Source organism: Nelumbo lutea, chromosome 3, assembly GCF_056320005.1.
Source record: "Nelumbo lutea isolate HS-2025 chromosome 3, American lotus-T2T, whole genome shotgun sequence".
Classification (NCBI taxonomy): Eukaryota; Viridiplantae; Streptophyta; class Magnoliopsida; order Proteales; family Nelumbonaceae; genus Nelumbo; species Nelumbo lutea.
The window spans coordinates 3,770,501-3,791,263 of record NC_142686.1 but is presented as its reverse complement, the minus strand read 5'-3'; the positions used below and the strand labels follow the sequence as shown (position 1 = coordinate 3,791,263).

Genomic DNA, 20,763 nt, shown 5'->3' with positions numbered 1-20,763 from the left:
GAATTATAACAAGTACGGAAAATATTCTCAATGCATGGTACGATGTGCGTGTGAGGTCGGTGTGAGCGCCCTGAGTGAAGAGCAGATCCGGTCTTTGTCTGTTGTCGTTCCAAACTTCAACGGTGGACCCCGTAGTAGAACCAACTAAATTTCATATTTAGCATCGTGTTTTGGATAACTTTTCGTTTTACCCCTTTAAAGTGGAGTTTTGGTTTGGATTAGATAACGATCGTTAAAAGAGAGAGAGAGAGAGATGGTGGTGGCGGTGGCGGTGGCCGGTTCTCTCTTCGTCTCGTCATCGCCATTGATTTCGAGACGACTGGAACCTGCCTTTCCGACCTCGGTTACATCGTTCAGGCAAGTATCCTACTGCATGTAGTATAATTTTCTTTATCATAAATTTATAAATAAGAGCATCACTATTTATTTTCCTCATTATGTTACTTGTGTTGATTTTCTTCCTCTGTTTTATCTCAGGAATTCCCGCGGCTTGAGAGTTTCATGCGATTACTCCTGCATCGAAGTAAGTTTCTCATCTTTTTATTTTTTCTTAATTACCATGGTTGCCTTTTGCCTCTTGAGAGAATGCGAGTTCATTGAGATAGGAGGTTTCTGACGAATTATCGGGAAATCCTATTTGATGAAATTCCCAAAAGAAGGTTAGGCTGGACTTTATTGTAGTTAATTAATTGGGTATATAGTTGGAACTACAGATAAGTTGGCACGGTGGAAATAAGAAATGGTTGTACTTTAGTTTTTGTTTTAATTGGTCTGCAGAATTCGTCTCGAAGAAAAAGGACTAAGCTTTCAACCATGTTTTTTTTTTTTGCCTTGGACAATAAAAAATTGGTTTGGGAGGCCTGCATACCATCCCAGTTCCTTCTGCCTTTTTGATTTAAACGCAAGGCCTATGGACATGTTCTAAAGCTCAATCTTGAGATTCGTGTCTAGTGGTACAAGGCACATGCGGACATGCCTCACACCATGAGACGCCCTATATCAAGAACATATTTTCACAGGTTAACTGGAATAGGCATATCTATAAAAATCTGGAATAGATATCTTTTACAAAACCCAAGTTGAAGTATAATTCCAAAATGTCCATCCATGCATGTCTGGTTTCTTTAAATATGTAGGTCATTAAGAGTTTGTAACAGTTTTGAAGGATTTGCAAGAATGCAGATAGTTTCTTTTAAAGCTTTGATTACCTTATAGTCCTTGTTTATATCATGATTAGTTCCATACTAAATTATAGGACTTCTCTGTGTTTTTGTTCTCATTTTAGTTCATGCTTTCTTTTTTTTTGTCCCTCCTATAGAAGAATGGGATATCATTAGTCTTAAGCCTCATGCCTTGAGGCTTATGCATCTCTTGTTGGAAGATCCTAGAACCTTGCTCCACTGCTTCCACCTTTTAAAACATTGCTTAGAGGTTGGACAATTGATGCTCCCTAGTAAGGATAAAGGCGGAGGTGAGGTGGTTGGGTGCTAGAGAGGTGAGGCATAGGCCTCAAGTAAGCCTCAATCTAATAAAGTTAAAAATTATGGGCATAGTTCATAAATAATAAAAAACATAAAAAGAAACAAATAATTGAAATTTTATGTAATTATATGTGACTTATTTAATGTGTAATGTTCCAATAACTGTTAATTATGTGTTCAAATCTTTTCAAGATTACTCTATGAAATCTAATTATGAAAATTTACATCCAACTATGTAAATTTAACCAGAATTTGTTCCTATTAGTATAAGTAAGTTCTCCAATTCCCAAATGAATAAAAAAATTACCAATATTTAAGTTAAAATTCCAGTTTCAACTTTCAAGGCTTCAAGCCTAATCAAAGATCAAAACCTGGTTTGAAATCAAAATTTAGAATCCACTTTTCTAAATTCTAAGTTTCTAATGATCATCCGAATTTCATTGATTTATTATAGAACAAGTCCCTTGTCACTAAAACGATGGTTAAAAAAAATCCAACTCCATTCATTCTCTTCTTCATGTGACAGTCAAAACAATGCACTAAGAATAACCATAACCATGGTTTTAAATTTTTAATAGAGATTAGTGAACACTAATAACCAATTAACCAAATAACCAATAACAGATTAAGATTTAAGAAATAAGAATAAGAACTTACATTGGTTGTTGGTCAGTTGATTGTTGCATACTTCAGTTTTACTCTGTTTTGTGTTCTGACATGAAAAGAAGATTAGAAATTTAGAAAAATAAAAAACTAGAACGAAGGTTGAAGAAGGAATGGTGGGAAACTCCAAACTCTGTTTTCTGTTTCTAATTTCAAATAGAAACTCAAAAGCGTTACGGTTAAAATCTTAGAGTTGGAGTTACCCTATGTGCCAGACCAAGGTAGAAAAACTCACCTTAGTTGCCATTTCAATGGAGGTTGAGCCATTGAGGAGCACTGGAGTGGTTTGTTCTCACTTCTCACTTCTGAACAGTGAAGAAGAGAAGGGGGAAAACCTCAATCTGTTCGATTACTCTAAGTCCCTAATATTTTTAAACCTTTTACCATATTTATCCCCATTTAAAAATACAATTTACAGCCCCAAACCCAATCTGTTTGAGGCTATACCTTAACTGTTTTATGCCTTGGGGCGAGAGGTGTACGCCTCACCAAAACTGAGGCTACTGCTCTGCAGAATCTTGAAGAGGCTACCAAGGCCAGGCAAATTTTTGCTGCCTCGCCTTAGATGCCTTTTAAAACCATGGTCCAGACTGACTTGGACCATCTGAATTTGGAAAAGAATTATTTGGTGCAACATGTTAATCCATATTTTTAGTGTGAAGCCTTCCAAATTTTGATGTGTGGTATCAAACATGCCAGGTTTGAATTTTAAACAATGTCAAAACAAAATCTAAAATTTGAGTTTATGAACCATTTATGTGTCTATTGATAGTGGGATGGAGGAGACCTTATATTTTCTAAATTAGTCATGATATTGAGATTACACATGGTTAGTTTTTTGGTTGATCAATCTTCCAAATAGTAGCAATAATTGTGTAGGTAAGCATGTAAGCATGTGTACTAGTTTGATTTCTGTTTCTTATTTACAGATGACTTTTAATATTCCAGTCAGTTGTTATTTCTATATATGCATTTTCATTTGTATCTTTGTAGTATAAAACTGCAATTAATGAAGCAGTTGATATTTAAGGTTAAAGGCGTTAGTTATCGACCCTCTGGGACCCAGCACAACCTTTTGAATGAAGTTAACTTTTCCCTTCCTGAGAAAAGGTACATGAGAATTTCCGATTTAATAACTAGTTATTTTATCTTTCTGAAGACATGTTTGAGTCCCTGTCAGGTGGACTGCAAGTGATGGTTTACCGGAAGCATTGCTGTAAAATTGGTGCAAACTTGGACCTAATGTGCTCATCTTTTGTTTTCTTTATTTTGTGACAAGTAATGTGGTATTCTTGAGGATGTCCTTAGTTGCTCAAGTTACCTTGTCAGGTACTCAATAGGGGCATCGATGATCTGCAATGGTTCTTGGCTGTACAATTTGTGTAGGTTTGGGGCCATTCTATATAATAAGTTTCAGCAGTATACTGAATGACTGTGTCATCGTCATCATTGTCATTGTTGTTAATATTGCTATTATTGGCTAGATGGCAGTGAAGACCTCTACCACAAAAGGATTGGTACTCCTTGAGCCTCTTATAGATAACTGGAGGAAGAATCAGACCTGAAGACAGGACACTACCCTGATATTGATTAACAATTCCCAGGGGTTTTACCAGCTACATCATTTGGCATCTTAAGTGTGTATACACTGTAAAGTTATGTCATCAACAGATTGTCCATACAGTCCAGCTGATGGGTATCTTAGAATTCTTATAATTTAATGTAAATGTCTTGTCAGAAACCTAGTTATTTATGGTGAATTATTTAATTGCCAATTTCTGTAGCTTTGGTTTGATCTTCGGGCGGAGTGGAAGTGGAAAAACTACTCTCTTGCAGGCATGCATCTTCACCTAAATTTCATGTTACAAGTATATCTTGACATTCCTTTTGATTTTCTGGTTGAGTTTATATCTTGTAGCTTCTTGCTGGATTGAACAAACCAACGTCAGGGTCTATTTGTATTCAAAGATATGGAAATGATGGCCAACCAACTCAATCCCCTGAATTATTATCTCCAGAAAGAGTTGGTATTGTTTTCCAGTTCCCTGAGAGGTACAAGATATAAAATTCTTGAGAATAATGTTTTCATCTTATTCTTTTTGTCTTCCTTTTCATGTTAAGTCTGCTTATTTTAATTGCATGACATGTTTTATTGTTTGCAATACCTTAGGTAATGTGTATTTGTCCTAGAGATGGGAAACCAAAATACCTGAAAAAAACTTGTCAAGTTTTTCTTAGGAAATGCCTAGACTATCATGCATATCTTTTCTCCCTAAAACGGTTAACCGCCCGGTTCAGCGGTTTTTTGACCAAAATCAATGGTTTTGGGGGGAAATCTGGTTTTTGGGGAAAACGGAACCGGTCAGCTGACTGGTTCCTGGGTTTTCCGGTTCGGTCCGGTTTTGAAAACCATGGCCAGATCTGATTTGTATTGGCAGCCAAACCCCCTAAGGTCAATGTGTATGCTTGTATATTAACATCTTAGGTTGCCTTGTGGAGCAGAGAAGGGTGGTATATGGGGCCTAGCTCTTTGTTCCCCTTTATTGTATTTATCATCTCCTTGTCGCCTTGTATTTATCTCTCTTTTGCTCCATTAATGTGGATATTTGCTTTTGTTCGCAGATCCTAGTTTCCTTCTTATCTCAGTTCCTTCTCTCTTCTTTTCATTTTGGAAAAGAAAGAAATTTATTCACGAGAAAAGAATTTACTTCCTTAGATATGAGCACCCTCTAGCATCATCCTGAGTACACCTAAAAAATCCCACTATTATTTGACAATATGTGCTCCTCTTTGCTGTTGAAAAAATAAATAAATCAAGCTGTGGAATAAGTGCTTTAATCCAGCCACCATCAATATGCTAAATCCTTTTTTTCACTAAGTTCCAGATAGCAGTTTTTCTACGGATGAGCTGTTTCCAAAATGATCATCTATTCTTAGTTTCTAGCTTAAGCTCAACACAAACTTTTTGTGAAATTATCTTTGTGGTTCTAGCTCTGTTTTAGGAGCATTTCAGATTTCCATGCATATCCATAGAATGTTCTCTAGGTATTCAATCTATTACAATTTTTATGATTAACTAAATAATTGTATGAACTAGGTATTTCTTGGCAGACACTGTACTTGAAGAGGTTACATTTGGATGGCCAAGGCAGAGAGGAGGCCTTCCATTGAAAGAAAAACTTGCCCTGCGACTCCAAACAGCTATCAATTCGGTATTTGGTTCTCATTGATTGTGCCCATTATTTATTGATTCTTATCCCACTATGTCTTCTGTTTCTGCTTAATTTTATTGTTTTAATTGCTGTTTAAATCTTTGACTCCAAATCTACCCCCTTTTTTTCTGAGTAAAATCTTCTGTTTTGCCATTTCCAACATTTATAGGTTGGACTGAACGGCATATCCTTAGATGAAGATCCTCTCAATCTAAGTGGTGGTTACAAGCGTCGGCTTGCTCTTGCAATTCAATTAGTAGGAATCTCGTATTAATTCTTATCATTAGCATATATTCTAATAAGCCTATACATCAGAAAAGGGAAAAACCAATCATATGTATGGTATCTTATTGATGTTTATGTAATCTTAGTCATTTATAAAATTGATCCAAAAATGTTTTCCAGGTACAAATCCCAGACCTATTGATATTAGATGAGCCTCTTGCTGGTCTTGGTATGAATTTTCTCTCTCTATTGGTTGGGCCTACAACTTTTATTCACCATGTGAGATGAATATGCGGTTTAGAAACATGAATGAACTTGGGATTTACATTGATGATTCAGCCCTATGGATATGTTGAGTTATCTTGCATTACTTCCTGAATTAGAGACAAAATCAGTGTGCTCTCACTTCATTAATGACTTAATGTTTTGTTACCTGTAAAGGTTTCTTTTGTACATGAAGGAAACTTGGCAAACTTTGATCTGTTTTTCATTACAAAATAGAAAAATTCACTGCCCTAATCTTTGACAAGCCTGAGTTCAATCATCTTCAGAGCGGTTTAACCACAATCTCTTTTTATAGGCTTTGAATTGTATTTTACTTGCTTTAATCCAATAGCTTTTTAACTACGCAACATTTTCCTTTTCCTTCTAGGTAATGGACCATTACCCAAAGATGATCCTGGGTATATATGACCTTGGGAGGGGTAGACTGAATAATACAGACCTACCTTTTAGCATTTCATTTGCACAAAGTGATTGCTCTTAAGCTCTAACCTGCATTTTCATGCTTGTCAGCCTAAGGTTTTACGAGTGCACCAAGCAATGGAGTCTTTTCTTGTTCCTTTTGGGTGAATGGAACACTTAATCTATTTTTGGAACTTCATTTCAAATCTTAATTATGCACAAAGTTCAAAATATCAGTATTGTTTGCTGAAATAGGGCTGTCGAATGAGAGAAGAAGAGGAAGAAGAAGAAGAAGATATGAGATGGGCGGCAATATAGTCCTCAGCCAGCCCTAATCTATTATATATAAGAACATTACATAATGTTACATAAATAGACAAGAATGCCCCTTATTAGTGATGGGACACCTAGTCAAAATAAACACTAAATAAGATTAGGCCCAGTAACTAAGGCCCAATAACTAATGACTTAAGACCCAACAGAGATAAACATACAAATTAAGACAGCCGAACCAACACACCCCCTCAAGCTAAGCATGGATGTCAATCATGTTTAGCTTGCCAAGTAAGTCCACGAATTTCACTGTAGCTAGCTCTTTAGTCAGAACATCTGCAATCTGCATCTCGGAGGGAGTATAAGGAATGCAGAATTCTCCTGAGACAATTCTTTCTCTAACAAAGTGACGGTCTATCTCAATATGTTTTCGTTCTATCATGTTGCACTGGGTTATTTGCAATGTTGATGGCAGCCTTGTTGTCACAGTACAATTTGAGAGGACACTCAATCTTTATTCCAAGTTCACCAAACAGGATCTTAAGCCATAAAAGTTCAGCAACACCATGAGCCATAGCTCAGTATTCAGCCTCTACACTAGATCTAGCAACCACATTCTGTTTTTTACTCCTCCATGTAACTAAATTTCCTCCAACAAAGGTGCAGTACCCAGAAGTAGACTTCCTGTCCCCAATAGAGCCAGCCCGATCTGCATCAGTATATCCTTCAACTTCAATTTTACTGTTTTTCCTGAACAGAATCCCTTTCCCTGGGCAAGACTTCAAATATCTAAGGATCCTTTCCACAACTTTCATGTGAGGGATTTTAGGAGTGTGCATGAACTGACTGACAACATGTACAACATAAGCAATGTCAGGGCGAGTGAGGGACAGGTAAATCAACTTCCCCACCAGCTTTTGGTATATTTCCTTATCAAGGTAGTCCTCTCCTACTGACTCCTGTAGACCATGATTCTATTCTATTGGAGTATCTACTGGCCTACACCCCATCATGCCTGTCTCTTGAAGAAGATCAATGATGTATTTCCGCTGACATATATAGATGCCCTCTTTGGACCTTGCAACTTCAATCCCAAGAAAGTATCTCAGTTGGCCCAAGTCTTTGATCTCAAATTCAGCAACCAAAACCTCCTCTAGTCTTTTAATCTCTTCTTGATCACCCCCTGTAATTACCATATCATCCACATAGACAATAAGTGTCGTAAGTTTATCGTTTCTCTTCTTTATGAATAGGGTATGATCTGCCCCACTTTGAGTGTAACCCCCTTTCTTCATGACCCCACATAGCTTTTCAAACCAAGTTCGAGGGGACTGCTTAAGGCCGTATAGGGCTTTTCTTAGTCTACATACCTTCTTGCCAAAACCATAACCTGGTGGAGGATCCATGAACACCTCTTCATGCAGGTCGCCATTCAAGAAAGCATTATTCACGTCCAACTGATGTAGCTCCCATGAGAACTTTGCAGCTAATGATAATAGAACTCGGATTGTGTTGAGTTTTGCCACTGTAGCAAAGGTTTCTTTGTAGTCAATCCCTTCTTTTTGAGTAAACCCTTTTGCTACCAGTCTAGCCTTGTACCTCTCAATGGACCCGTCCTCCCTATGCTTCACAGTGAACACCCACTTGTATCCAACAGTGCCTTTCCCTTCTGGTAGATCCACTAATTCTCAAGTCCTTGCTTTTATTAAGGCCTTCATTTCTTCATCCATAGCCACTTTCCATTTTGGGTCAGATACTGCCTCAAAATACCTGGTAGGAACATGCACAGAAGAGAGAGCAGACACAAAAGAATAATAACGATGAGACAAATGTGAATAAGACACAAAATCAGCAATGGGGTGTCTGATAGTACACGAACGAGTAGGCTTACGAAGGGCAATAGGAAGATCCAAGTCAGAGGAACTGATAGGATTACCTTGAGTTTCTGAGACAGGTTGATCTGAGTCCAATTGGTTGCTGTCATGAGTTAGAGGACCCTTCTTCCTTCTGTTGTAGGTGATTCTGATATCTCTTTGCAGCCTGCTGGAGTCTTTAGTAATATTTGCAACATCACTAGTAGTAGCTGGTACAATGGGAGCCTCACTAGATTCACCTAAGATACCACAACTAGGTGGATCAGGAAGAGAAGATGGAAGGCCTGAGGTAGAGAGAGGTACAAAGAATGGGGGAAGAATGAAAATAGGATTGAGACTCAAAGGATACTACATCCTTTGTGACATTTTTTCTTGGTGACTGGATCATAACACTTGTATCCCTTCTGAGTAGGGGAGTACCCCAAAAAGATTCTCTTTGTAGCCCTAGGGTCCAATTTGGTCTTCTTCGGATCCTTGACATGTATAAAGCATACACAACCAAAGACTCTCGGTGGAAGAGAAAAGTCAGGAAGATGAGGGCAAAGAACAAAGAAAGGAGTTTTCATCCCCAATACCTTGGATGGCATTCGATTTATCAGATATGATGCAGTAAGGATTGCTTGAGATCAATAGTTTTTTGGAACTTTGTGCTGAAATAGTAAGGCTCGAGCAGTCTCCAATAGGTGCCTATTCTTGTGCTCAGCAACCCCATTCTGTTGGGGGGTACTAGCACAAGATGACTGATGAATCATTCTAGCATCCTCCATAAACAGATTCAAGGACCTTTCAAAGTATTCTGCAACATTATCTGACCTGAATTGTTTGACATTCGTACCAAATTGTGTTTCAATCATTTTGCAAAATGTCATGGTTACCCGCAACACTTCTTCTCATGCTTTTAATAAGTAGATCCATGTGCATCGAGAATAGTGATCAATAAAATTGATAAAGTATCGAAAGCCATCAACAGAAATAATGGGAGAGGGGCCCCAAACATCAGAGTGGACTAAGTCAAAAGAAGCTCGAATTTCATTACTCGAAGTTGAATAAACAATTCTTCATTGCTTTGATAGTTGACAGACTTCACAAACTAACTCTTGACTTGAAACACCTTTGAATAATTCTGGAAACAACACTTCCAATGATGAAAAAGGTAAATGACCTAGCATTGCATGCCACAGATGTAACCTAGCCATTGACTCCACATTGGACTGACTACAAGTAGCAGATTTTTGCAAGGCCGAACTGATGTTTGCATCAAGGTAGTAGAGACCTCCACACTCATGATCGCTCCTAATCATTCTCTTCGTCAGTCTGTCCTGAAAGACACAATGAGTAGGAAAAAAGGTTATGCTACAATTCAAATTTTTGGTAAGCTTTGAAACAGATAAGAGATTTGAAGAAAGATTGGGAACATGCAAGACAGATTTGAGTGAGAGGTCCTTGCTTAGGTCAACCACTCCTTTCCCAGAGATGGTAGAGAGAGAACCATCAGTAGCCCTCATTTTATCTTGGCCAGACATTAAATGATAGGAAGAAAATAGAGAAGACATGTGTGTCATGCGGTCAGTTGCACCAGAATCAATAATCCAAGAGGCATGATCAATAGTACTAGTTGCACTAAAGGCAGAGACAATACCTGATCTGGCAAGGGAGGAGGATGGAAGAGAATTGGCCCTTAGACGGGCTAGGGCCCGGCTAAGTACCTCTACCTCATCGGCAGTAAAACCCAAGGACCCGGTTTGAGAGGAATTAGTAGTCTGTCCCATGGAAGAGGAAGTAACTGTAGATGAGTGTTTTGAACCATCATCACTTTGACCCGTAGCCAGATTCACACTTGCAGATTGACCCTTCAGATGCTTCTTATCTTTCCTCAATGCAGTTGGCTTCAGATGCAGATGGAGAACCCAATAGGTCTCTTTCACATGCCTTTCCCCTCCACAGTGGGTGCACTTCAGATGTCTCTTGTCAGAGTGCCTGTTTCCCCTTTGATTTGTAGAGGTTAGGGCCAAATGTTCCACAGACTGTTCAACTAGTTTTGTTTGAGTATCAACCTGCATCTCTTTTCTTCTCACCTCTCCATTCCTCACAAGGTAGTAAACATGATGTAAGTCTGGCATTTCATCCCTTCCCAGAATTTGGGACCTTATGCTCTCATATATAGGATCTAGGCCAGCCAGAAACTTAAATGCTCTACCCTCTTCAACTTGTTTGTCATGCTTTTCTTTGTCTCTGGCACTCTCCCAATCAATAATAAGGTGGTGATCTAACTCTTCCCATAGTCCTTCTAGTGTAGCAAAATATGTTGCAACACTCATATCTCCTTGCCTCAAGGCAGCAATGTCTTGATTCAGTCTGTAAATTCTGGCATTATTCTTTTTCTACCCATAGGTTTTAGAAACTTTTTCCCATATATTGGCAGCCGTGGAGAAATGTTGAACAGTCCTAGCTACTCTTGGAGTCATTGAGGCAAGTAGCCAGGACATAACTGTAGCATTCTCCTTGCGCCAAGCTGCATATTCAGCACTCCCCACTTCTGGTTCCTTCTTCTGCCCGTCCAAGTAACCAGTGAGTTCCCGGGATGTGATGAAAAGCATGGTTAAGACAGACCATTCTCTGAAGTCGTACTCATCCAACAACACACTTGTGATCTGTAGGCTGTGCAGATTTGGATTCTCCAGATTAGGAGACCTCCCACAAGCCCTAACATCTCTAGAAGACACTTCCCCGGATATGGAAGACATCTTCACTTACTCGTAAATGTCAAGACTGTAAACGCAATATATAGTGAACTGTTTCACACTTACGGAACTTGCTGCACTGTAAACTCAGTCCTGAGAACCCGACACAGAGTTGAAACACCGAGTACTACACTGCACACTATGCCCTAATTACTGCTGTCACAGATTATACTCTGTTGTGCTACCTTCTGCTGTGTTCTAATCATTGCTGCCGCAGCCTGCAACTTGCTATGTTGGCTCCTACTGTGTGCTAAGCATTGCTATCGCAGGTTATAACCTCACCCACGAATAGTTCTAGGATTGCTGAGATTAGTCCTTCCGCCTAGATCTGTTCTACACAGATCTATCTTAGCTAAATGGCTACAGTCTGCTATACTGCGTCTATTAGGGCATCAGCCTCTGGGTCTAACTCCCCTTGGGCCCTACAACCAAGGGAAACCCTAGATGTAGGTCTAGTTGTGTTCTACGACCAACCCTAGGGTTTCTTTGCAGCAACCAAAAAAAAAAAAGATGAGAGAGTTAACTGCGAGTAGAAGAAGAGGCGGCTACTGTAACCAGTCGAAAGATTAATGCTCTGATACCATGTTTGCTGAAATAAGGCTGTCGAATGAGAGAAGAAGAGGAAGAAGAAGAAGAAGATATGAGATGGGCGGCAGTATAGTCCTCAGCCAGCCCTAATCTATTATATATAAGAGCATTACATAATGTTACACAAATAGACAAGAATGCCCCTAATTAGTGATGGGACACCTAGTCAAAATAAACACTAAATAAGATTAGGCCCAGTAACTAAGGCCCAATAACTAATGACTTAAGACCCAACAAAGATAAACATACAAATTAAGACAGCCGAACCAACAAGTATCATATATCGTATCAATAGGCTTGGATATGGATCTATTTTTGGAACGTCATTTCAAATCTTAATTATGCACAAAGTTCAAAATATCAGTATCATATATCGTATCACTAGGCTTGGATATGGACACATATCGAAAGATATGGATGCAATTGGTTTTCTCTTATATACATTAAAAACACTAAGGGCATGTTTGTTTCCTCTTAACTCTTATCTTTTAAGAGGAATCTTTTAACTTTAAGAGAAAAATTGGTGTTCATTTCCTCTTATCTCTTATTTCTTAAAGTGCAATCATACAACTTTTTATTTTTCAATGATACCCCCAAAAAGACAAACAAAAACTCTCATATATGGGGTCAAAATGGATATTCGATAATTTTCAGAATTCAGAATTCAGAACAACATTCTCTGCATTTAGAGTTCAGAGGAAAGTAAGTTCACCAATACCAATATACCTCTTAATGTAATTATTGCACTTTCAGATGTCAAATTTCAGAGCAAACGAACAAGCCCTAAATCTAAGGCTGAAATAATCATGAATAAGGTATAAATACATAAGAAATTCACACTTTAATGATTTATATGAAGAGATGCATTACATTCAACAATACTAGGAGTCTATAACGTATAGATATCATACAACAACTTTACTAATGATACATCAAACAGTATTTGAGCTTCTAATCTACTAAAAATTCATTACAAGGCACATTAAATTGTTGTTAGGCCAATGAGTTTAATAGATTATTGATAGATCCATCTTATAGTTCTTCCTTACCATGAAAATCAGTTAAAATATATAAAATAATTATTTTTATAATTTTTGAAATTTCCTTAAGAATTAAGAAAAAAATTTATTTTCGACACAAGTTTATTGTTGGATATACGATTTTAATAGATCATTGACATAAATTGTTGTTAGATCATGACCGCCATCATAACTTTTAGTAGTGGTTATAACCGTTGCCATAGGTCCATTAATACCCAAATAGCATGGAGACCGTTCCACCATATGCCACATGCCCATGCCTTCGGATACCAATACAATACACCTTGTATCCGGCATATCGTGTCAATATTTTTAACCTTGGTTATGCCTTACTTGTTAAACCTATTGCCTTAGTACTTGCATCTTAGCTCCTCCTTTATGGCTGCTTTCTCCAAATTGGTGAATTTAATTTCTATGGTAATAATTTCCTTTTTTTATACATTTCATTTAACTTTGATTGTCAGATTGGAAAGCTCGTGCAGATGTTGTGAAGTTATTAAAGCATTTAAAAAAGGAGCTAACTCTGCTCGTTGTCAGTCATGACCTCAAGTAAGTTCAAAAGAACCTTTTTTTTTGGGGGGGGGGGGGTAAAATGATCTTTCAGAACTCTAATTGTACTGTTATTGGTACTTATATGAACTAAGAAACAAATTTAGTTCTGACTATGTACTTGCATTATGTGCAAGTAACCATTTCTTTGTTAACCTTACATGGAACGGGTAAAGGCCATTATCCAATGTTGGTCCCTATTGGAAGGGGTGGACTAGATAAAGACCTTATGTTTGGCAATTTTTACACAGAAGTGTCTGCCCTCAGACGCCAACCTATTTTCTCACACTTCTCATCCATAGATTCAGAACATACCAACATGGTTGAGGTTGAAAGTGCCCCACCTGTTCCTTTCAGTTTCCACCCCAAAACTAATCTGGATGTCCATTTATAAGCCTTTTTTTGTTTGATTTCTTTTTTGAGTCATTAAAAATGAAAGATGTGGTAGTATAACGTTGCAGTGCACTTGGGGAATCAATAGAAAATTAGAAATCCTCCTCACCATTGGTTTTACATGGGAATGTTTTAGTAATAATACTATTGGTATTCATGTGTGAGTGTGTGGAGTGAAGAGTCCACATTGGAAAAAGAAAAGAGATGTAATGGACTTATATTACAAGGATTGACCCACAACAATGGTATTAGAGCCGAGTGTTCAGTTGGGTGCAAGTATTGGCAGATGCATGTGGTGACATCCATGGCTTTATCAATTTTCCTATTGTTGAGTAGTTGGCAAGAGCAGTTGATCTCCCATGATGATTCATACCCATGGAATGTGCTCCCATAGTTGATTGGTTGGTGATTCCCATGACTTGGGCCACCCATGGATGATTCTTTGATTGGCACTTAAGAGGCTGAGTGATGGCTCTCTATGGTTATGAGCAAAGGGCTTCTAGTTGGTGTATGTCAAACGTGGTAATATGATAACACTTTTGTTTGAGGGTGAGTATGGGGTATTTAATGTGGAAGAGACTCACACATGAGGGGGAGACTGTTGGGGTTCACATGTGAATGTATGGAGTGAAGAGTCTCATTAGAAAAAGAAAAGATATACAATGGACTTGTATATAAGGATTGGCTCACAACCTTGGTCTGACCATGAAATAATGTTAAAAGCACTGCAAAGGTGGCAACCAGCTGGTTGGTAAGGTCTCCTGTTGGTTGTAGCGGAGATTTGGGATCAAATCTCGCCTGCACCTGGGTTGGGCCGTTGGAGGGGTTATGGCCTATGGGTTGGGGATGGGCTATCCCCCGTTGTGTAGCCCACTAGCCCTTCAAAAGAAATAAAAATAAGTGGTGTCCAACTCTTATGTGCAAGTTCTACGCATATGCACAAACTCCTCAGTTTTGGTGACTCCACTCATTACACATAAACACCACCTCACATCACATGGCACATCTATTAATAGCGTTTAGATTGCATCTGTCATTCTACTTGCACATAATAGGATTAGCATTCGTAGAGATGGAAAAAACAGTGCTAAACATCTCATGGTAATTCTTGCTTCATTTGGCTGTGGACATTTCAGAGAGTTGTCACATTTAGTGGATCGGTCGTGGAAGATGGAAATGGGTGGATTTTTAAAAGAAGAAACGCTACCAGTTTCGTTGCTGTAGTCTGGTTTTGTATGCGTGTTCAACGTTATGATATCATTAATGGGCTTTGCTGGAAAAAAAAAAAAAGATTTCTATTTGTGGTGCTGTGTCCTAACTATTTCATAGATTCAAGTTTGACATCACAAAGTGCTAATAGAAAGGAATAGCAATTGTACAGCTATAACCAATCCAAATTCTCCATAACCATTTGTCAACAGCCTTCTTATGTTTCTATTATATTATTGTCAATTGTGTGGATATAACTGATCAGATCAGGAGACATGACTTTGAGGCTAGTCGGTTTGAACCACTCTAGTTAAATATCCACTTTAATTGGAGCTCGTTGAAATAGGACTTGGATTAATACGATTGAAGAATGACTCAAAAATATTTCAGTTGTACACTTTTGGTCACTGAAATTGTATTTACAAGTTGGAGCACAAAAGAAACTTCATATTAACTACTAATTATCATTACAGTGATACACTTAACAGTAGAGGCATTCCTTTTTTCTTTGTGTTTTGTATTGGGATATCAATCAAAAAGCAAGCAGAAAAGAAACGGAGCCCAAGAGAGGGAGGAATCCCAGAGCCACCCTGGCACCTGGTCACACCAGGGCCCAGGGGACAGCCTTACCAACTAATTTGGCCTTGGCCGCTACAATATGGGCATATCATTACAGGATCTAGGAGCCGAAAGAAAAAAAGAAAGGAAACAGCAGCAGAAAAACTAGCCGTATGCCAGACATCTTCATCGCTACTCTTGCCTCCGCGGGGCACAGACCAGCCCGCCGCGACAAATGCCTCTTTTATTCCGTTGTTGCTCTCTCAATCTTATATATAACAGAACCATTCACATAAGGTTAACTATAACCACCAACTAGAATCTCGACAAACATAACAGTTCTTACTAGGAAAGGATACATATATATTTTTATTTTTTTTAGTTAGGAATTGGAAATGGATAATAACCATCGATTGGTTGATGCATGCGACCGCTCCTTTGCCCTTTACAGCTCCAAGACCAGGTCTAGAATGCCACAAGAAGGGAAATATTATGATAATGCAAATAGAAATTATTCGTAGTCAGACTACCATATTCTCTCTGTGTTCTATAAACTTACGGTGGGAAGATTAAAATTTCCCGACTGTTTTTTTTTTTTTTTTGTCTAGGTATGTATTCCACAGGCTAAAGTGCGTCAAAGGGACCTGATTATTCAGATCATGCCTAGTCATCTGTAAGAAAATCGGGTTCAGTGGGCATCAAAATATTGATACCATATGCTCCTTAATCTGTATTGGTCGACCTAGATTCTCATAGATACACCAAGGGATACATGTTTTAAAGCTTTTAAAACTTTGGGATGATAGAAGACATCTCTCTACTGCCTATAAAATAAAAAATATAAGGTATCAGTCATATTGATAGGCACCGATACCGGCTTTTGGTATTGGATGTATTGATATTTTGATCCTTGGACAAGATTATTAAAGTTAGAAGTTGGATTTTCAGATTTGAACAATTTCAACTGGATTAGGATTGGATTAAGAAACCCATTTAAAATTTAACAATTTCCCAACTCAATCCGACTCAAGTTGCACCCCTGGACAAGACCCTGGGATCCTTATGTGGGTACTAATAATGGTAAAACTCAGAAAAGGGGTAGTTTATCATTACTAAGTTAATTAAGGGCCGCACCCGTTTTATAATAAAAAGGGTGGTATCAAAGGTTATCAGCTTTAATCTAAGCTGTTACATGCTTTGCAATATATGTATTTTATTTTCATGTTTCATGTTTCATATTGACCAATGTTAGAGATGGTTTATTTGTACTTACAGTCTGCATCTGTTTTGATCCAATACTCCCTGTTCCCATTGGAATCACTGCCGCTAAGTGCGAATTGTGGTGGGTTTGATTGGCTTTTGTAGCGTCGGATACGCTCCTTGGAGATGGTTCTCTGGGGAAAGATCATGATGTATTCATCTGGAAGCGTATGGTCTCCATTGTTGCATCCTCCATCATTAAGTCCATTACTTTTTATCTCCGTTTTATGTGACTTGCTGGGCTTTTTGGCTGGTAAAGTGCTTTCAGGATGAACTTTCCTGTGGAACATCTGTAGGATCTGTCGAACAAATGAAAAGCAGACAACAGATCAGACCAAATTCAACTTCAACTGAGAAACAATGTGCGACCGACTGTGCCTGTGTTCCCAATGTCGTCTTTTTCCTTTTTTGATCCAATCCAATCAATGGTGGGTCTCCATTTCACAACACCTGGATTGGACCTGGTGGCAAGATCCCAAATCCCATTATGCTATGTGCAGTTAGGATCCTCGGGTCATGCGAGTTCTTAGTCTGTAGCTATCTTATAATTTGGGTTGGTTCCGTTCTTCTATTCACACTTGAAGAAAGTGCTGGTTGTTATTTGGATGCTCCAGTATATATATATATATATATATATATATGCATGTATGATTAATTTTTTAATTGTTATTGTTATTTGGAATATAATAAGATGGATGTAAATTTAAATCCAAATCCAATTTGAGTCCGATGTATTCATTTTTTTATTTATGTGGATCCACATATTTGATAATTGGACGTTGATATAGTTGAATCAGATCCCATTAGAGCCTACTTATTTATGGTTTGTTCTCTTTAGACATTTTTATTAGTTTTATGAGTGTATTGTCTCAAATCCCACCCATACTACAGTAGCATCTGAGTTGTGATTCTTCACCTACTGTACAAATTCATAAAAATCCTTAAGGTAGAGGAATCAATAAAGACCTTTAATTTTTTTCCTGATGAAGGTCAGAAAAAAATGTACAGCAAATCTGAACTCTTATTTGCTCATCTCTTAGAGTGCTCATACTAATCTCACAACACATTTCAATATCTCCTTTAATTGTATGTTATTTTCATGTGGAGATGTTTCCAGTACATGGTGTGATGCCTTGTGAGATCAGTATGAGGTGCACTCTGTGAGGAGGACAGAGCGAGACAGGTTATATTTGAATCTAGATGATGAGATCTTCTCCTTATAGGGCGAGTCTCGTACCAACCTCACAGCCACATCAGGCTCTGTATTTGGGAACACCTCCCCATGAATAATAAATACAAGGAAGATGTTCCCGATGTAAGGCCAGAACATGCTGTGGATTGTGAGGCGCGCGTGAGGAGCAGATCCAGACTCGTTATCCTTTACAAAGAAAACACAGCCTAAGAGAGATGAATGATTGCGTCATTTTGGCCGTCGATTGTTTTTAAAGCCTACTTCGGTGAGACCTGACAAGATGACGCGTGTGTACGTAATGGCCTACCATTTATAGGCGAAGGTCCCATTAGGATCTTCTCATGTCCGCCGTGCAGGGACAAAGAAAGCCAGAAGGTCCAGTGAGAGAGAGAGAGAGGGAGAGGACTACTGAGTACTGACCTTATGGGTTTTCTTCTCCGCTGAAACAGGATCCGCAGGAGCAGCAGCGGCAGAACTCCTAGAAGTAGTACTATTGGGTACCCGTCGCTTAAGCATTTTCTTCATGAGATGAACTCCGGATTTCTCTGCATCCTTTTCAGCTCGCTTCTCATCCTTGTCACATTTCCCAGCTGAGTTGTCGTCCGCCATTTTACTCTTCTGGAACAGCTCCCCAAGAGACATCCTGTGTTCTTTCTTTGCCACCATTGTTGTTTCTGGAAGCTCGATAGGAGAGCCGAAGAGATATTCCTGGAGTGGGCAGATTGCTGTTCCACTGCCAGTATGATCAGTTGCTTCGAGTTGCTTGCCGCTAAGTGTAATGGTACTGACATGACTGCTCCTTCCTGATGAGAGATTGCATCCGTCTTCCTTCGCTTCAGCCACAAGCACCTTCTCTAACTCTTCGTTAATGAGCTTAAGATCGTTCTCGGTTACTTCGGTTTCTTTTTCAGTTATGTTCTCAACCGAGAAGTTAAAGCTGGGCGTTGCTGCTGGGTCAGAGCCAAAGGTTCCAATGGTAAGGAGTCCATCAAAGAGCTCGGACGACGCTGCCGCTGAAGATTCATCTTCGAATTCTCCTTCCACTGATGTTGCTTCGAGTCCAGCAAAAGAGTTCCGTCGAACCCGCTCTTTCTGGTGCTGCCTCAACGGTCGCGAGCTGAAACTTGGCCTAGCAAGGTATTGTTGTTCGTCCTGCAGGGATGATTGGCCTGACAGACAGTTACAGGGGTGACCTGAAAGCAGCAACCCAAAAGGAATATTGTGATGCTGTAGTAAGAGAAAGGGTCCTAGGCGTGTACCAACCACTCTGATCAGTTTTGTTTGTAGGAAGAACACCTGACCTGACCTGATCAGTCAGGTCGACACAATCGAGCAACATGAACACATGACCTGATAATTAAGCAACTAACATGCACACATAGTAGCTAGCTAGCTGCTATTAGTCGTCGGGCAGGCATTTCTATTGCGTTAACTATATATGATTTTAATATTGTCTGAGTCTCTCAGAAGGTGAATTGGGTCAGAGTCTCTCTATCTACACATATATGTTGAAGGATATGATTCACATATGTATATTAATTAACACAGTCAGAAGTACTGATCATCGAGCTGATGGATGGATGATTTTAGCTTGAATTGAACTTGCGGGTATGGCGTCGGAATAAACTAAATGATGGAGCATGCATAGGTGTTCATGTAATAATCCAATAACTTCAATAGTTAGCACAAAAATGTAGATGATGAGCAGAGAGGAGACAGGAGAGAAGAGATTACCAATTGTGAAGTCCTTGAGTGGTTCGCCACTATTGTGCCGGAACTTACGGTGCATCCAATCTAGTAACTGTGTGACAAAACAAACAAGGAATCAATAAGGGATTAGAGAAACGAGCACGGTAGTCAAAGAAATTGAGCCCACCTTCATCTTGACCTTGCTTGAGAGTTGAGAGGCTTTGGTTGATTTGTGATAGCTTTGGTAGTCAAAGAAGATAGTGGATAGAGGTGGTAGAAAGATATAAATTTAGAGGTGTAAAGGGAGATGGATTTGAAGAGAAAAAAATAAAGATAGAGAGGCTTAAAATAGTGATCAGATGGCGGTGAAATAGAATGGCTGTGAAAGGAAAGAATAGAAGGAGTACTGGGTGTTCGTGGGTATGACAGTTCAACGGAAAATCCAATATATGCAGTGGTCGATAGAAGGCTTTCTGTGTTAACGAATAAAAAGGGTTTAATTTGGAGATCTTGGTTGGGGGTCGGTGGAGGGGGGTAGAGAGCAACATACAGAAACATACAAGTTTTGGGTTGGCGGTTTCTTTGTCAAGATCAAATCATTTGAGCAAATTACACACTTTGGTTGCTACTGAATCTATGCATGCTAGCTTCTATGAACCTTCATGTGCTGTGATTGCACTGCACGACCGCATTCATGCACTACCTCTGACTTTAATTCGGCCATAGCTACGCCTATATATTTTATTTATTTATTTATTTATATATTCATGCATATGCATAGGCATTCTATTTGATATGATGTATGTATACATGTTATACATAAATTGATGCTTCTTCGTACTCATATATAAGACAGATATGATTATATGAAGCTCTGGCTCATTGTTAATTATCATATAAAAACCATGTTATACATGGTATTTTGCATTTTGACTATGGAAATATACTAGCTAGCCGTAAATATTGGAAGAATGCTTTATTTATTAATTTATATTCTTACTTATAAAGTTATGATTATGTTTTTTGTAAATATGCTCATTTTAATAATTAAGTATGTAAAATACGCCAACATTTTGGAACCATGGTTTTTATATGATAATTAATGTATTTTGCATTTATCTATAACTAATCT

The 20,763-nt window shown here is 38.6% G+C and overlaps 2 protein-coding genes across 6 annotated transcripts; one reads left to right on the top strand and one right to left on the bottom strand.

Moving 5' to 3' along the window:
* Positions 1 to 181: 181 nt before the first annotated feature.
* ABCI11 (non-intrinsic ABC protein 14) lies at positions 182 to 17,496 on the top strand. 5 transcript variants are annotated; one of them, XR_016109150.1, is made up of 11 exons: positions 189 to 357; positions 478 to 523; positions 3,175 to 3,254; positions 3,929 to 3,980; positions 4,063 to 4,196; positions 5,242 to 5,356; positions 5,526 to 5,612; positions 5,762 to 5,810; positions 13,246 to 13,330; positions 16,822 to 16,918; positions 17,010 to 17,496. XR_016109150.1 is itself a non-coding variant. In XM_088975062.1 (10 exons), exons 1-10 carry the CDS (start codon positions 254 to 256, stop codon positions 14,945 to 14,947), a joined length of 840 nt encoding a protein of 279 aa, XP_088831188.1. In that variant the 5' UTR covers positions 182 to 253; the 3' UTR covers positions 14,948 to 15,163. The 5 variants fall into 5 exon arrangements, 3 of the variants coding, with proteins under 3 accessions (XP_088831188.1, XP_088831190.1, XP_088831189.1); XR_016109151.1 differs by having other exon boundaries at positions 16,766 to 16,918; XM_088975062.1 differs by lacking the exons at positions 16,822 to 16,918; positions 17,010 to 17,496 and adding an exon at positions 14,860 to 15,163 and having other exon boundaries at positions 182 to 357.
* LOC148862430 (regulator of nonsense transcript protein) lies at positions 15,359 to 20,315 on the bottom strand. The gene is made up of 5 exons (XM_088975060.1): positions 19,819 to 20,315; positions 19,677 to 19,743; positions 18,363 to 19,135; positions 16,764 to 17,049; positions 15,359 to 15,955 (listed from the first exon to the last, which is right to left on the bottom strand). Exons 1-5 carry the CDS (start codon positions 19,822 to 19,824, stop codon positions 15,936 to 15,938), a joined length of 1,152 nt encoding a protein of 383 aa, XP_088831186.1. The 5' UTR covers positions 19,825 to 20,315; the 3' UTR covers positions 15,359 to 15,935.
* Between the last annotated feature and the right edge of the window lie 448 nt (positions 20,316 to 20,763).

What these genes read in the sequence shown, in the direction of transcription:
- ABCI11 (XM_088975062.1), top strand. Translation starts at nt 254, where the DNA reads ATGGTGGTGGCGGTGGCGGTGGCCGGTTCTCTCTTCGTCTCGTCATCG. An exon ending in GCGATTACTCCTGCATCGAA is followed by an intron (nt 524 to 3,174) that starts GTAAGTTTCTCA and finishes TTGATATTTAAG; the next exon opens with GTTAAAGGCGTTAGTTATCG. An exon ending in TGAGCCTCTTGCTGGTCTTG is followed by an intron (nt 5,811 to 13,245) that starts GTATGAATTTTC and finishes TTTGATTGTCAG; the next exon opens with ATTGGAAAGCTCGTGCAGAT.
- LOC148862430 (XM_088975060.1), bottom strand. An exon ending in CGGAGAAGAAAACCCATAAG is followed by an intron (nt 17,050 to 18,362) that starts GTCAGTACTCAG and finishes TTTGTTCGACAG; the next exon opens with ATCCTACAGATGTTCCACAG. An exon ending in GATCAAAACAGATGCAGACT is followed by an intron (nt 15,956 to 16,763) that starts GTAAGTACAAAT and finishes GTGGCATTCTAG; the next exon opens with ACCTGGTCTTGGAGCTGTAA.